The 17,601-nt window shown below is 45.9% G+C and overlaps 1 protein-coding gene across 1 annotated transcript in view; it reads right to left on the bottom strand.

Annotated features, from left to right (window-relative positions):
- The window catches only part of LOC149345005 (complement C3-like), a 189,155-nt gene that overhangs the window by 39,009 nt on the left and 132,545 nt on the right, over nucleotides 1–17,601 (bottom strand). Inside the window, exons 21-23 of the mRNA XM_089547344.1 lie at nucleotides 6,783–6,840; nucleotides 5,860–5,905; nucleotides 5,231–5,318 (exon numbers count right to left, since the gene is read on the bottom strand). Coding sequence (XP_089403470.1) covers nucleotides 5,231–5,318; nucleotides 5,860–5,905; nucleotides 6,783–6,840 — 192 coding nt within the window. The remainder of the gene's footprint in view (nucleotides 1–5,230; nucleotides 5,319–5,859; nucleotides 5,906–6,782; nucleotides 6,841–17,601) is intronic.

The following is a 17,601-nucleotide window of genomic DNA, read 5'->3' as shown; positions in this document are numbered from 1 at the left end:
GTACGCACCTTACGCTGTCTCGGAGGGATCTCTCTCTCTGGGCCCCGCTCGGACGGTCGCGCTGTGCGCGGCCGCCCAGAGCGGGTCCCGGATTCCCGCCAAAAGGCGCCAATGGCAAAGGCCCTTGGGGAGCCGGGGCGGAGCTGTGGCTAAATGACAGTGATTAGTCACCCAGCCGCCTCTCCACCGCCTGAGGCGGGAGCAAGGGAAAGAGGAGAAACAACGCGGGAGGCCGGCTAGCCGCGCAAAGGCGACGGCGGAAAGCCAGGATTCCCACAAGATCCTCCCGCGACCACGCTGTATCAAGACACCGCACGCACTACGCCGACGCCGCATACAAAAACAACCTCGACCACGACGCGAACCACCTTCAAAGCGACGCCACCACCAAGAAAAGCTTCGACCACACGCCCCACCCACTATTCACACACCCGACGAAGCCGTGACCCGACGCCGAGGACGACGTTCAACTCCAGAGCCACGACATCTGACTCAGAAGTGGTTATCGACGGCTGGAAAGTCCCCGCTCTAGTCGACACAGGAGCCGATTATTCGGTGATGAGCGGACCATTCGCTGCGCAGCTGAGGAAAGTAACGACCGCATGGGACGGCCCACAAATTCGCACCCCAGGAGGCCACCTCATTACGCCATCATAACGATGCACAGCGCGAGTGACTCTCAAGGGACATACCTACCCGGCGACCTTCGTAGTAATACGGCAATGTTCCCGCGAAGTGATCTTGGGCATGGATTTCTTTAATGAGCATCAGGCGATCATCGACCTGCGATTCAAGATGATCACACTTTCTACGGACGAGGTCATCCCATCCATGAGAACTCCGGAACATCACGTTGCGCTTAGTGTCTTGGAGGAACATACGAGCGTCCCACCCCGCTCAAGCGTCCTCATCACCATAGGCGCCACGAAAGCGACTAACACTGAAGCCATTATCGAGGGGAACATGCAGTTGCTTCTCGACCGAGGAATCGGCATCGCAAGAGGCATCGCACATTTCCGAATAGGACAGGCCGAAGTACTGCTGACTAACTTCAGCGAAGAATACCGGCACATTAACACAGGAACGACGATTGCATTCCTCGACGAAATATCCGACGTACGAGACTTCTTCGCGCTCTCCGACCCATCCGTACAAGATTCGGCTGACCAAGAGAACTCGCCCACTTTCGACATAAACCCAGCCCTGCCCCGGAACAGACAAGATCAGATCCTCAATATCCTTCGAGGCTACAGGAAGTGCTTCTCATCATCGCCGAAGGTACGACCAACGCCGATTGCCAAGCATCGCATTATAACCGACGAGAACGCCCGACCTCTCCGCCAGAGCCCCTACCGAGTGTCGCCGCGATAACGGCAAGCCACCCGAGACCAAGTGGAAGAAATACTGTGCGACGACGTTATTCAGCCTTTAAAGAGCCCCTGGGCGGCACCTGTTGTTCTAGTGAGAAAGAAAGACGGTGCACCTCGATTCTGCGTTGATTACCGGCGCTTGAACAACATCACAAAGAAGGACGTTTACCCCCTCCCTCGCATCGACGACACACTGGGCCAGCTCTGCAACGCCGGATATTTCTCATCGATGGACCTCACGAGCGGCTACTGGCAAATTAAGGTCGATGAACGAGATCGCGAGAAGACCGCATTCATCACTCCAGATGGCCTCTTCAAGTTCAAGGTGATGTCATTTGGCCTCTGTTCCGCACCAGCCACATTTCAGCGAGTAATGGATACAGTGCTGGCAGACTTGAAGTGGCAGATTTGTCTGGTATATTTAGATGAGGTCGTTGTCTTCGCCTCGAACTTTGAGGAACACCTAAAAAGGCTTCGAACAGTACTAGATGCAATCAAGTCGTCCGGCCTAACTTTGACAGCAGAGAAGTGCCACTTTGCCTATGAAGAGCTGCTGTTTCTAGGCCACATCGTTAGCAAGGAGGGAGTACGGCCAGACCCGCAGAAAGCCACGCTATCGCAATGTTTCCATCACCGGCCGATAAGAAAGCTGTGCGCAGATTCCTCGGACTGTGCGCGTACTACCGACGATTTGTGAAGAACTTTTCGCGCATCGCCGAGCCACTGACCCACCTGACAAAGGCAGACACGCTATTTAAATGGGAAGCGCCGCAAGTGGAAGCTTTCAAGCAACATCAGCGTCGTTTACAGTCCCCACCGATCTTCGCACAATGAAGCATGTCGACTGCGACTCAAGCAATGTGATTTACAAACTTCATTGCGAGGTTCGTGGGCAATATTATATCAGTTAGGCCAAGACATCATTTCGCTTCCGCTTTAACCGCAAAGCCCATGTGTTATCCTTACCCAGGTTTCCCCTTTTAGAATACCTGCGCCTGCCACTCCACAGTTACCTATCAAAGGGAACAAAGGGAATCATAGTTCATTCAAAATTTGGCGTGTTCGCTCATAGCTTGAACGCAGCTCCCGGGAGAATTTGCTGCTTAAAAGAATAAAGGCTTAAAAGAATAAGAGCAACTTCCTTTGTCCGACGCACAGTCAGCATCCACCTTCTATCCCAACAAGAGACCCTAATCTCTCTATCATGTAACCAAATGGGACCACAAGGGAGTTCTGAGGACTGCGCACCCTTCGCATTCTCCGCGCAGAACTTTGTCCATTTTGCGCCGATATTTTCTGTCACACATTTTTCATTTTCCTATATGACCGCTGTCATTTGTTATTTAACTCTTTCACTAGCATTGGTAAAACTTGGTACTCCAGAGAAATTTAGCCTGCGCGTGCATTCAGGCCTCTATACTTCATGTACTGCACAAAGACTCTTGTAAACATTGCGACCCTTCTAGAAGGTATTTCACGTTACTTGAACCAAAGATTTAAAAAAAAGCAGTAAACCGCAGCCCTCTGAAACCAACGATGCATTGTTTGCCATCATGTGACGCTCCTCAGAATTTTTTTTCAATGCGCTTAAGTAGTTAATTAACTAGGATGTATTATCGAAATTTTCAAATATTCAATTAGTGCCAAGACCGTTAAGTTAGGTTGTAGAGCAGGTTTGCAAACAACCGATACAGTTTATTGCAGCATCGTATCTACAAGGGGATCCTTTTTTCCGGCATCTAAAGAAAGCCCGTGAAATATGAAAAAATTACCACGTGACTACGCTCGTGCGCTACCAAATTGCAGCGCTCTCAACGGCGCTTCGAGCAAACGGAGCGCGCCCGCTTACCATGGCGAAGTGAACGGCCACCGCGCCACTGCGGAAAGTGCTGACGCAGTGTAAAGCCGTTGCTAAGAGCGGCGGCCGTTCACTTCGCCACGGACAGCGGCACGCTCCGTTTGCTGGAAACGTCGTTGAGAGCAGCGCACGAGCGTAGTCACGTGGTATTTTTTCATATTTCGCGGGCTTTCTTTAGATGCCGGAAAAAAGGACCCCGCTGGAGATATGATCCTACAATAAACTGGATCGGTTGTTTATAAACCTGCTCTACAACCTAACTTAACGGTCTTGGCACTAGAATGAATCTTTGAAAATTTGGATAATTCATCTTAGTTAATTAACTATTTAAGCGCAATTAAAAAAATATTCTTAGGAACGCCACATGATGGCAAACAATGTATAGTTGGTTTCAGCGGGCTGCGGTTTACCGCAGTTTTTTTATATGCTTGGTTGAAATTACGTGAAACACCCTGTATATTTGTTGCGCACAATGTTTCCATGTTACTTTCCATTCTTTTGTTTAATTTCCTTCTTCCCAAATTTATTTTCATCTTCTAATTGAGCAATCCGGCTTAGTTGGGCCTCTTTTCCCGACGGCCGCCGCTTTACCGGAACACGCGCACTCGGGATGAAACGCCAGTAGCCAAACGAAGAAATCAAACAAAAACACTCAGGTGGCACCGTCACAAGTGGCCGTTGTGGCACCTAATGAGTGTTCGTCGATCGTCGCTCAAGCGGACTTCTCCTAGGTGTGTCTTCAAATACCCCTGGGACCCGACGGCGTCTTACGGGGGAGCGGTCTTCGGGTGCTCAGAGAGCCTCGCTTAACGCTCCTTTGCTTCTTTTTTTATCCCTCTTCGCATTCATTTATTTCTCTGTACTTTTACCATTTCCATGCGCCTTGTTTCTGTGCAAGTCTTTTTCAGCAGCGACCGCTGTGACAGCTGCTATATGGTCGACTAAGCAGTCCCTTCCATCAGTATGAAGTTTTTTTTTGCGAGGGCTTGGATAATGCTTCCTCTCTCGTTCTGCCTCGAGTATTGACTGAACTCAATCATTGTATCTTAGCCTCAAGAAGGGATTACCATTTTTGCGAAATAAACCTTAAAAAGGAATAGTCGCGTCGGTCGTAACCTTCTACTTATAAATATACAGAAAGTACGCCACCAGTTTTCTCTGTAGTCTTGCCTGTTTATCACAGCCCTCCCTCTTCCTCCCGCTTTGGGAATAGGCTGTTTACGCGTCTTGCTGCATTTGTCACATGAATTTAGTGGTGTAAGACAGTGCACCGAGATGTGAGACAGTCACTGCCCCCCTTTTCTTTTTTTTCTTGAAAACCAATTTGAATTTTTATAGTGAAGTGCCCCCGAACAGATATAGGCCATTGTGATGTTTTAAAGGAAGCTAATTGACGTTGCTCATACAGAAAATCAAATGTCTATTTCGTCGCAGTGCATATGCCTATAACCACGTTGACAGCCAGGTTAAACCAATGAATGTCGTGCGTACGTTGCTCAAGGGGAACAAGGAATTGCTACATCAAGAATTCTAACAGCTGTGCACACCACCCACTCGGATGAGGCAAGGAGCTATGTATGCTGCTGTCTGCAATCAGATCATGGCAAGTAGGGAAGAAATACGAGGCGACACAAGAAAGAAACGAGGTTGAACAAGGGGAAGCTTTGGGCCAGTTTGGCTGACATGTTGAAGAGGAGGAATAACTGCCAACTTGGACGAGACTTAAGAACGAGAAGAAGACAGGACGAGTGGTGCCTGTCGCTCGTCCTGTCTTCTTCTCGTTCTTAAGTCTCGTCCAAGTTCGCGGTTATTCCTCCTCTTGAACAAGAAAGAAATGGTATCTCAGATTGTGAAATTCTGAAGTTTTTCTAAAATGAATCGCTGCTATCTCTTCAGTGGCGACGAGCTACACAGGGCAGGGCAGTAGAGGGTGATAACGTGTACATGTCCATGATTTCTAAGACTTCTTCCTGAAAGCAACGCAGAGAAAATTGATGCGAACCTTGTCCATGTCTGTCAGCGTGGGCGTCAAGCCGGACGGTAAACCGACATTCAATATGGCCATTCCATTCATATCCTCGAATAGAGATCTGCGCAGGGGATATGACAAAGACAGTGGCGGCACTGGGACACAAGCAACGCGGGAGCGAGACGTAAGGACAGAAAAATGCCGCCATTATAAGCATTGCACCTTGATGATGTGACAATTCCATACATGCCGTGTATACCAGGAACGTCTGACGTGAAATATTTTGAAAGCTCTGTACATTTTTAGACCTTTTAGGCTAATGTATCTCTTAGGAAAAAGGAGCCGAGCCACTGCAGTAGGCACCGCAGCACAGTAATGTCAAGCAGTTTTCTTTATTTGTTGCCTAGTACGAACAGCTCTAAACTTAGAACTTTCGTGGCTACGTGCTTGAGAGCCATTAATGCCAAAAATGTTTTATGTAAACAATTTAAAGATGACAATTTCGCCTTTCAAACAGAAACAAACCACCAATGCTATCATTGTTGAGAATTGAATTTTTCCGCATCATATTTTTAAAAATAAATTGCCTGTTATGCATTCTGTTTTCTTTTCTGAGCATTATTCCCAAATTTCTCGCAGAACTGCCGACTTTCAACACTTACCTTGCACAGACTTTCATTGAGTACCTCTTTCTCCGACTCTTGGGACCTGTATGCAGCGAAAATTTCGAAATTATTAGCATGACATTAAACACATTCTCGGCATGTGTTATTTGAAGTAAGGTATAGATCCTAGGAAGCTTCCTCGTGGGTTTTACTGGGTCACTTGGCATGCATCCGCAGCATTACAAATCTCCTAAAAGGTACTACAAGCTCTCATCCTCACCCCTCCGCAGCTTAGGACTTCGTCGGATGTAACAGCAGCCCGATTAAACAGTTTAGGAACTAACTTCTTTAAAAAAAAAAAACACTGTGCTTACTGAAAGAAATTCAGTGCAGGTTGCAACTTACAAACGTGTTATACTAAGATTGTACTATACATATAAACGCGTTAGGCTAAGATGAGTTATACTAATAAACGCGTAGAAATGAACCTCGAGAACACATCATGAGCTAGCTGGCTTGAAACGATTTAACACGTCCACTCTCTCGAAACACATAGCAATGCCATTTTTTCTCTGAAAGCAAGGGAGATCATAATCCACACACGCACAAAAACGGGCTCACTTTAAATTTACAAAAGGTTGTCAATTGCAAAGCGAAGCCAGAAAAACCAACGAAAATGTAAAATCACCCTTTCCACAGTACATACACAGGGCCGCAGGTAGACATTGAGATGATATTAATGAATTTTCCGGACATGCTGGGCGTAGAGATTTGGTCCACTGCCAGTCGTAGCCGACGCTAGGCAGACTATTGGAAAAGCCTTTTCTTCTTCAGTAGGCCCTACACGGCTGACGACGCGATGACGAAGATATTTCAAAGGGAGACAATCAAACGGTGAAGAACTGCTCCTAGCCTTTGAAAGCTTGAGCGCGCGCTATCCAAAAGCTCAGTGGTTATTAAAAAGCAGAGAAAAACAGTACCTCTCAATGTACTCTCCACGGCGACACTCTGTTGCCAGAAAGAGACGTCCAAGTCGAACTGAAATTGTAACGCAACGCGGCGTTTAAGCGAAGAAACAAGAAAATGCCACAAAGCAGGAGCACCGTCCTTTGCAATGCGCAGGGCTCATGTGGCCAGAAGTACTGTTTTTGCCAATGGTAACAGCGGGTTTGTTTTTTAGCCGTGTGGCTGAGCACGCATGGCAGCCGTTGCTGCGCCTGTTAAGGAGAAGCCTTGTCCTGACCTTTGGAAACATCAGATTTTAGGTGCGCTGCAGTGGATACACTGTACGGTTCAGAAGTAAACCCAGTTGCTTCGTTTCTTTTCACACGACTCCCTTTGTTGCGCAGATGTTAGTGCAGGCCTGACTTACAATGTCCATTGTAACATTATTCTGAATTATTTAAGGCCTCAAGACAGGACGAAGGTAGAAAAACACAAGAGGAGGCGCCACTTCAATCTGATTTATTACGTGCAAGAAACGTAGATATAAAGCGTTTTGTCGCTCATGCGCAGACAAGGCACGAAAAATCAAGACGGCGATGATAAAGTGCGCTGCAAGAACTTCTTTTCACCGGTATGCCGCACTATCGAAGTGTCGCTTATGCATAGGCTGGCTTTCTTTTTGATAAAAAAAATGGATGAGGCTTAGCTAAGGTAAAGCCTAGTCACATGCGAAGCATATTGATGGCAAGACTTGGTAATACATGGCTTTCCTTGGTTGAATACTTGGTCACTTTAATACAACCACTAGAAGCCTTCGTCGTGGGGGAAGACAACGGCATGGCTACAGCGGAACGCCGACTAACCCCGAGACGCGCTTTGGGTGAGCGCCTGGATTGCCACGGAAGCCGCGTCCGCCTGCCCGGTGGAGCGAGCGTTTCACCTACACCGAGTGTGAACGCGCGTTCGAAATGCGCGGGAATGCCGCTCGAGGACATTCCGGTGTCTGGGCGATGGCATCGTTCTCCCTCTCCCAGCGCGTGAGGGCGATCTGTCGTGACGTCATTGTGTCACGTGGTGTGACGTCACCATACCACGTGGTCTTCACGGCGTGCAACCACAGCGACGGCGCGAGGTGGACCCCCGTCTTCCTCTGTCGTGACGTCATGTGGCACGTGGTATGTCACGTGGTGTGACGTCACTGTACCACGTGGTGTGCACGGCGTGCAACCACAGCGACGGCGCGAGGTGGACCCCCGTCTTCCTCTGTCGTGACGTCATGTGTCACGTGGTATGTCACGTGGTGTGACGTCACTGTACCACGTGGTGTGCACGGCGCGTAACCACGGCGAAGGGCTGTAGTGTACCTCTGGTAATATGCTTCGCATAAAAAACGCTTCGATCAGTTCCTTGGCTGTCGCGTCCTTACTTTTGCCTAGAATGCGCACGCCAGTATAGCATGGCTCACATTTATTTGACTCGCATTTCGCAATGTGCTTCGGCAATTGCAGGTGTTCCTTCTTTTGTTGTACATTGCGCTCATGTTCCCTCGTTCGCTCATTGACCCATCGGCCGGTTTGTCCTATGTGTAGGAGTGGCCACACGACAGGGGGGTTTCATAGACCACCCCTTGAGCGCCTTTCACATACGGTCTCCTATGCTTCGCACCACGGCCACGTTCCTCGTTTTACTTTTTGCTTTCGGTACCGTCTCAAAGGCCAGCGAGGTTTCTCGGCGCCGAAAAAACCAGTGGTACGGTACGGCAGCTCATGGCCTTATTGAAGTTCTGGGCCACTCGGTGTACACATGGGATCATTACCAGGGCTCAACTCTTCTCGAGGGACTTCTGGCCTGTTTCTCCGAGCACCTCGCTTTAATTTTGTTGGGCGACTTTCAGCCACCGCTGTCACGAGCGAACGAAGGAATCCGGCTGCCGTCAGCCTCACCAATTGCTCAATAAAGTTATACCGCATTCTGTGAGGGCATGACTTCCTAATAGCCAATTCCAGGCAAAATAAGGCAATCCCTCTCTTGACGATCTTAGAATGTGAGGAGTCAAATGGCAGATGCTGCTTCTTTGCACGGAGGGCGCACAACCAACAATTTCGATCTGCACAGAACTCAAATTTCAGATGTAAAACCTGCAACACATTATGGTTCGACTCAAAACTCACCTGCAATTTCCATTGGTGATTTTATAACTTCATTAGAGTATCACTTGAAGTCCACTCTTATCTCACTTGACCGACAGTTTTTTTCTACAGAAAGCAGGCATTTGCATTGGATCTTGTATGGCGCCTGCGCTATGTAACATTTTTCTTATCCCAGATTGACCAAGCCACGCAGCAGGTTTTACCCACTAAGAAAGTTCTTAAATTTTTTAGATATGTGGACGATTTTATGATTGTTTCAACCAAGCAAGGAAGTGCCCAGATTGAGGAGACAGTGGAATGTGTTTTAACATCAATTATACAGCACGGAAGAAGCCTGAAGTTTATATTTGAACTTCCTGACCATAATGTGCTGCAGTTTCTAGATCTGAAACATGAGTTTTGTGGAGTTCCAGTTTGTTGGTCGCATGCTCCTCGTGCAAAGAAGCGCCTTCTCCCGTTTGACTCCTCACATGCTAAGATTGTTAAAAGAGGCTTTGCCTTACTTTCCCTGGAATCGGCTATCAGGTAGTCATGCCCCCACAGAATGCGGTATAACTTTAATGAGGAATTGACGAGGCTGACGGCAGCCGGATTCCCTCGTTCGCTTGTGACAGCGGTGGCTGAAAGTCGCCCTACAAAATTAAAGCGAGGTGCTCGGAGAAACAGGCCAGAAGTCCCTCGAGAAGAGTTGAGCCCTGGTAATAATCCCATATGTACACGGAGTGGCCCACAACTTCAAAAAGGCCATGAGCTGCCATACCGTACCACTGATTTTTTCGGCGCCGAGAAACCTCGCTGGCCTTTGAGACCGTACCGAAAGCAAAAATTAAAACGAGTAACGTGGCTGTGGTACGAAGCATAGGAGAGCATAAGCGCGAAAGGGGTGAAATGCGCTCAAGGGGTGGTCTATGAAACCCCCCTGTCGTGTGGCCACTCCTACAAAGGACAAACCGGTCGATGTGTGAATGAGCGAACAAGGGAACACGACAGCAATGTACAACAGAAGATGGAAGGCTCGCATTTACCGAAGCACATCGCGAAATGCGAGCCTAAGAATTGTGAGCCATGCTACACTGACGTGGGCATTCCAGGCAAAAGTATGGACGCGACAGCCAGGGCATTGATCGAAGCGTTTTTTATCGAAAAGAAAGGCAGCCTCTGCATAAGCGACACTTTGATCGTGCTGTATACCGCTGTAAAGAAGTTCTTGGAGCGGGCTTTATCATACCCATCTTGATATTTCGTGCCTTGTCTGAGCACGAGTGACAAAAACATAGATATGTACGCTTCTTGCATATAATAAATCATTTGTAAGTGGCGCCTCGTCCTGTGTTTTTCTACCTGTGTCCTGTCTTTGCGTCCTCAATAATTCAGAATGAACCAAAACCATCTAGCCCAGCAACAAGTTCTCTTAAGTAACATTATTGTTGCCACCCGCTTATTGTACAGAAAATATAGGCGCACTTTGCTCTCAGACCTTCAAAACTGCTGGAGACCAATGAGTTGCTTCCTTCGCAATCCCCCCGTTCTCCTACTTCCATTGCCGCATGTGCGCAAGCACCATGACAACACATAACCAGGGCGTCTTCTACATTTCCACTAGGAATAAAATCTGCTAGTTTCGGCAGCGACTACTTCTTAACGCCCTTTGTTGCAGAAAATCAAATCAGAGGAATTTAAGGTAATTCATTTTCGGCAGTGCAACATAATATAAAGGAAGACTTACAGTCACTTCTTAACTGTGTTGTGCTGTGTTGGGTTTAATAGCGCATAAGCGACTAAGGCTGTCAGCGCGAAGCTCAGGGTATAGAAAATTGTTTTCTGTAGTATGTCATACAAAAGTCTACATGAACGGCGGTGTAAAGGGTCTAAAAAGTTAATTCGTGCAACCTAGTAAAAATATAAGACAAAATTTTAAAAGTTACTTATGGTAAAACCTTTAAGGGGGTTCGGTAACCTCAGCAGCCATCCTTGGCTGAGCAAGGATCTCGAGGTCCCGAACCGATGGAATAGGGACCTCAGCCGTCTTCTCAGGAGTGAGAAAGTGGCTGGGGTGTTTCAAAAACAAGTTAGGTAGTAAGTTAAAATTTATAGTTTATCGAGAAAACCAGCTTCTCTTAAAAAGCTAAAAACGAAACTTACATCTACAAATGCATTGCAGCCCAAGAGTAGCATTGTATGGAGAGAAATGTGTTCATTATAAAATTGAATGAAGTGCTTATTTCTTAATGTTTCGAGTTTTGAACATGATATTAAAATATGGATTAGTGTGAGCTCGTCTCCACATGTTTTGCAAAGAGGTTTGTCTTGTTTCGTCATTAGGAAGTTATGTGTCAGGTGTGTTTGTCCTATGCGGAGCCGACATAAAATTACCTCCTTAAAACGCTCCTGGTGCGTACAGGTCTTCCATTCCCTTAAGACAAGTTTTACATAATGCAGCTCGTTGTTTATTTCATTGTCCCAAGTTGTCTGCCATTTAGATTTCAAGTTAGAATGTATTAATTTCATGCAGTCTCTATACTGTGTACTGATTTTTTATTTCGTGACTGTGAGCTTCTGCAGCGTACAAGTAGGCTCTTTCATTTCCAACTATTCCAATATGGCTCGGCACCCAGCAGAATTTGATTGTATGCCCCTGTGTTGTGATTTTTTCTATGTTGTGTATTAGGCTTCCTATTAACGGTTCAGCTGCATTTTGCGGATGTAAAGCGGTAAGCAGGCTGAGTGAATCCGTGTAGATGATGCTGTTTTCGATACTGTTAATTAATATTCTACGAACAGCTACAGAAACAGCATAACATTTGGAGGTAAAAATGGACGTGCTGTTTGGCAGTCTTACTATATTTTTTCCAGTCTCCTTGTACTACCGCGCTTCCGACATAATCAGCTGTTTTTGAGCCGTCAGTGTAAAATTCTGTGTGACATTGTTTCTTGCAATGTCAAGTATTCCTGCAGTATGTGTTCGCGCGGCGTTTGTTTTTTCTGAAAATGCGTTAATGTAAGGTCACATACAGTGGGCAGGTTGCACCATGGGGGCAGTGGGTCGTGCACTGAGGTGACGTCAGGAAGGGTATCCAGTAATCCTAAACACTGGCAACTATCCTCGAAGCGTAGTAGTAGAGGTCTGATTGACAGGGGTCTGTTGTTGAACAGTGGTCTGGAGGTGCACTTTGTAACTATGGAATAACAGAGGTGTTTCGGTAGGGAACGGATTTTCAGGACGTATGCCCAAGTGAGCATTGTTCTTCTGTCTGTAAGGGAGGGTTCATTGGTTTCGACATAGAGACTACTTATGGGGGATGTTCTATATGCACCAGTTGAGAGACGTAAACCAAGGTTATGTACTGGGTTCAGTCTCTTCAGATATGATGGCCTCGCAGAGCCATACACAACGCATCGATAGTTTAGGGTGGAGCGTACTACAGACCGGTTGATTTGCAAAAGACATTTTCTATCAGACCCCTCCCGCTTTCGTGACAGCATTTTGAGTATATTCAAGGATTGGGAGGCTTTCTTTTTGATGATACTAATGCGTGGCAGAAATGAGAGTTTCTTGTCAAATGTTACGCCCAAAAATTTATGTTCATGTTTTACTCGAAGTACAGTTTCATTTAGGTGCAAGGTGGGATCAGTCTGCAAACCTCTTTTGAGCGAGAAAAGGACAGCAGCTATTTTTTTTGGGAGAACTTAAGCCCATTTTTGTCTGCCCAAACCGAAAGTCGGTTTAATGTCAGTTGTATCTGTCGTTCACAAGTTGGTAGGCTGGACGATGTACATGCTATTTGAAGGTCATCGACATATAAAGAATGCATAATGGACTTTGGAAATATCTTGGCTATCGAGAAAGAGGGTAGTACTTAAAATACACCCTTGCGGAACCCCATTCTCCAAAACAATTTTTTGGAAAGGGTGGAACCTAGGCGTACATGAAAGGAACGGTCAGAAAGGATGTCTTTTAAGCAGTTCAACATCTTTCCACGGATACCTAGGTCTGCTAGGTCACGGAGTATGCCAAACCTCCAGGTGGTGTCATAAGCCTTCTTCATATCAAAAAATATTGCTAGGCAGTGTTGTTTATGTATGAATGCTTCTCTGACTGTATTTTCCAGGCGGAGGAGATGGTCAGTTGTTCAACAAGATTTTTTGAAAAAACATCAGCCTAATGTTAACAGCGCTTTCGAACGATTTTGCGAGACAGCTTGTAAGGGCTATGGCCCTGTAACTGTTGGGGGAGTTTGTTGGTTTTCCGGGTTTCAAGAATGGTACTATAATGGCCTTTTTCCATGCTTCAGGAATTTTTCCTCACATCCATATTTTGTTGAAAAAACTCAAAAGTACTTCTGGAGATGGCTGAAAAAGATGTGCCAGCATTTGATAATGAATTTGACCAGGGCCGGGCGCGGTCCGTTTGCCAGCCGATAAAACTGTTTATTTCATGAATTGTGATGAAACTATTGTATGCTTCATTTGTGCAGGCGCTTTGGGAGTCTTTGTTTCTCAGATGTGTTTTTGTATTGTAGAAATTGTTCTGTGTAGTGTGAAGAGCTGGGAACGTTAGAGAAATGTACACCTAAGATGTTTGCTTGTTCCTGCATACTTATTTTGCATCAGGGGCTTTAAGAAAGGGAATTGTGAAAGGGGAGAAGTTGCCATTCAGTTTGCGAACTTTCTCTCACATTTTTTTGGATGTGACGGAACTGTTCATGGATGATTCTGTTTTTTTTTTTTTGCGTCTCTGCAGTCTTGGTTATACCAAACCTTGTGGTTTTGGCGTACCACTTCCGAAGACTGAGGAATGGCTAGGCGCGTAGCAGTTATAATACAAGTTGTAAATTTTTCGTTGAGATCGTCTACACTAAGATTATCTGAAAAAATTTTATCCAGTGCGGCCTTTTCCTGAAAGAGTACCCAGTCAGCTACGTGGAGCTTCGAACGACGTGGTTTGCTAGGAATGATTGATGGTGGTGATGACAAGCTAATTACTATAGGAAGGTGATCATTTCCGCACGAATTTTCAAGAACATCGCAATTAAAATCAGTAAAAACGGAGGGTGAACTAAAAGACAAGTCTATGCAACTCATTTTTCCTGAGGCTGGGTAGCAATACGTAGGTTTACCTGTATTTAGCAGGCAAACGTCGTTGCACAAAATAAAATCTTCCAAAACACGACCTCTAGTGTCAGTTTGTTCACTTCCCCAAAAAACAGAGTGGGCATTAAAACCCCAACTAACAGATATGGCTCTGACAGCTGATCTAAAAGTATTTCCAAGTCATTAAGGGTAACTGTTTGGTGTGGCCCGAGATGTATAGAGCATATTGTAATTATTTTGAAATGTAGGACGGTGACTGCAACAGCTTCATAGTTAGTTTGAAGTTTGATTTCGCAAGTTGGAACACCACCTTGGATGAGAATAGCAACACCTCCAGAGAGCCTGCTAGTTTGCTCTCTGTCAGAACAAAAGACTTTGTATTTCCTCAAAAAATTCTTCTGTTTAGGACCTAGGCTCGTTTCCTCTAGGCATAAAGCCACAGGGGAAAAAGTGTCTAAAAGATCTTTTATGTCACTGCAGTTATGGAAAAGTCCACGGCAGTTTCACTGTATAAGGAACGCCATTTTCTGTGGATTTTTTTTTTAGGAGAAGTGGGAACCTAGGTTTCTAGTTTAGGGGGACCCGTGATTAGGGTCCTTCCTTTATTTTGGCAGTCAAGTGAGCTGTGCCGTCTGTGCGGGACGGGCGTGCCGGGTGATACATCCATCGCCTCGGCGGAGGCGCTGGAGGCCCGCGGGGATGCCGCGCGTGTACGAACATCAGACTTCCTCCTAGGGGGGGTGGTCTGATCGTCCGCTGACTCAGGAGACGGCGAGAACTTTTTGGGGAGTGGCAAGGCAGCGTTTGCTGACCCTGCCGGGGGCGCAGATGGCCCTGCCTGAGCCTTTGCCTGGGAATTGGCCAGAACGCGGTGCGGTGCAGCGCCCCCGCGCACCCCATCAGCGAAGTTTGTTCTTTCTGTGAAGTTGATCGTGTTCTTAGCATGAAAGAGTTGTCGTGCTTCTTTGAAAGTTATATTTTGCTTTGTCTTCACTGTTATTATTTCTTTTTCATTCTTCCATGAGGGGCATGACCTGAAATAGGAGGGGTGATCACCATCACAGTTTGCGCACCGAAGTACGGCTGCTTCACAGTTTTCAGAAACGTGTTCGTTTGAGGCGCATTTTGCACATGTTTTTCGGCCACGGCAGCTCTGTGAGACATGGCCGTATCGCTGGCAGTTGAAACACCGTCGCGGGTTTGGGATATAGTGTTGGACATTTATCTTGAGGTAACCAACTTCTATTGATTCAGGTAGTATGCTTGAGCTGAACGTGAGGACAAGATGTTTTGTTGCTATTTCTTTGTTCTACTTTGTGATCTTAATGTGGTGAGCATTGATGACATTCTGGTCCTTCAGACCTTCGATCATTTCTTCTGTCAATTCAAGGAAATCGATTTCGGAGATCACTCCCGGACGGTGTTCAAAGATCGATGTGCAGTAATTGAGACAGGTATATCCCCAATGGACACTAGATTGGACAGTTTAGAATATTGGTCGTTGTCTTTCAGTTCGAGTAGAAGGTCACCGCTAGGCATTTTTTTTAGCTTGTAACCTGTGCCTAAGGCACTGGTTAGGGTTCTTGTTACTATGAATAGGGATATTGTTCGGGCGGTCTCATCTGTTGCTTCAATGTGAACAACATGAAACTTTGGGAAGGTTTCTTTCGATTTTTGAAAGTACTGGGTAGTCACTTCGGTCCGCACTCTTTTTTGAGGGCGATCATTTTGTGAAGGGGGAGGAGCCATAAAAAATGTCGTTTTTCGGTCATGGTGCCAGCCACCCACCATGGAGCCCAACAAGGGAACGGGACAGGAACTTGCACGCAAGTCCTGCCCACATCAGCTGTACACCTCAACTATAACGAAATATGACGCAACTCAGGGTAGTTGGCCACACAAGGTTAACCCTAGCCTAAATAGTTCAAAAGTATCTTCTGGCGGGCTAGTAACACACACAAGCGCTTGTGCTTGTGTGTGTTACTGTGTTCTTGCTCGGTCCTTGTTTTTGTTCGCGTAGTTTTAAATATAACCCTAGCCGCCTATGAAAAGTGAAAAAAAACGAAGAAAAGAGGAGAAGACAGGAGAGTTGTAAGAAAGAGATAGTAAAGTGAAAGATAGAGGGGAGGATAGGAAAAAGCGACTGCCGATTTCCCCCGGTCGGGTCAGGCCGGAGGTGCCGTCTACAGGAAGCTGGGGACAAAGTGGTGTGTTGCCTCCGCCGAGGGGCCTTAAGTGTCGAAACTCTAGGCATCGGCTCAACCATAGGATCCCCTTTTCCCCGGACACGGCGATGCCACGCACGGCTAAGCGCGGATGCTCGGGTCCGTGGTGACGCATTGCTCACCATCATCCCCCTGCGGGGATGTCCCTGCGGATGCTCGGGATACCCCGTGGTGTCGCCACTCACCAACGTCTGCATGCTGCAGACGCCCCCCTGCGAGGACTTCTTAACTGGTTCTCTAACAATCAGTTAACGTTAAATGCTGTGAAAAATAAATATGTTGTCTTTCATTCCAGAAGAGAAAGTGTAGATGGTAATCAAATTTTAGTTTCTTTAAACAACAACGTAATTGAATCTGCGGCTTCATTTAAATATCTTGGGGTTATTTTCGACAACAACTTAACTGGAAAGGTCAAGGTACAAACGTTTGCAGTGAAGCTGCGTTTGGCTGCTACGCCCTTATTAAGGCTAGACAGTACTTCCCTCCAAACGTACTGCGTAGTTTCTATTTTTCATTTATTCATTGTCACCTGAGCTATTGCCGTGAATCATGGAGGCATACGTATTCGACTTACCTCATGCCACTACAATGTTTACAAAAGCGATCGAGCGCTAAGGATAATATCTTTTTTTTGCACTAAACCATCCGAGCAACATCCTGTTTGAAGAACATCGCGTACTAAAATTTTCAGCTCTTCTTGCGTATAAAATCTCCGTTCTAGTACATAGTATCGTAAAAACTAACTCTCCACTTCCTCTGACTTGTTCACTTTTCCAGTACGCAATACAAGACATGCGGCTAACGGTAGCTTTAAGGATAGCTTTAAAGATTACATACAGTCAGAGATTATTCGAATCTGTTGGGACGAAGTTCTGGAATACACAGCCGATAGAACTAAAGCTTGCCAGAAATTTTAAACTTTCTAGGAAGTTGTTTTTCCTTGCACATTGAAGTAATGATGTAATTTGGCTACTTTAATTGAATGTTTGTATTTTGTTGAATGCTTTGTGTGTATTTCGTTGAAATATCAATTGGCATTTTTCTCACGCGTTTGTCGAAATGCTTTGTTTTTTTATTTGATATAAGACCGGACAATTGCCTTATTGTTATTCAGTGTTTTGCGTTTAAAAATTATTCGCATATTTCCATTGAGGTTTCCCAAATATGCTGTTTTGTATTAAACCTGATACTAGCTATGTAGACTATCAGTCCAAATAGTTTGTACAAAGTTTCCTTGAATGAGCAAATAAATATTATTTTATTGATTGATTGACTGATTGAAAACAAAGTTCACCAGCTAAACCATTTTTTTCAAGCCGTTAGTGTTATTAGCTGCGCCAGGGGATACTTCCAACTGTGGAATATGAATGTTTTCATTGTCCTCATCA

Source organism: Amblyomma mixtum, chromosome 5, assembly GCF_055824585.1.
Source record: "Amblyomma mixtum isolate Tamu chromosome 5, ASM5582458v1, whole genome shotgun sequence".
In the NCBI taxonomy this organism is placed as follows: Eukaryota; Metazoa; Arthropoda; class Arachnida; order Ixodida; family Ixodidae; genus Amblyomma; species Amblyomma mixtum.
The sequence above is the reverse complement of the archived record's forward strand: the minus strand, read 5'-3'. Positions and strand labels throughout refer to the sequence as shown.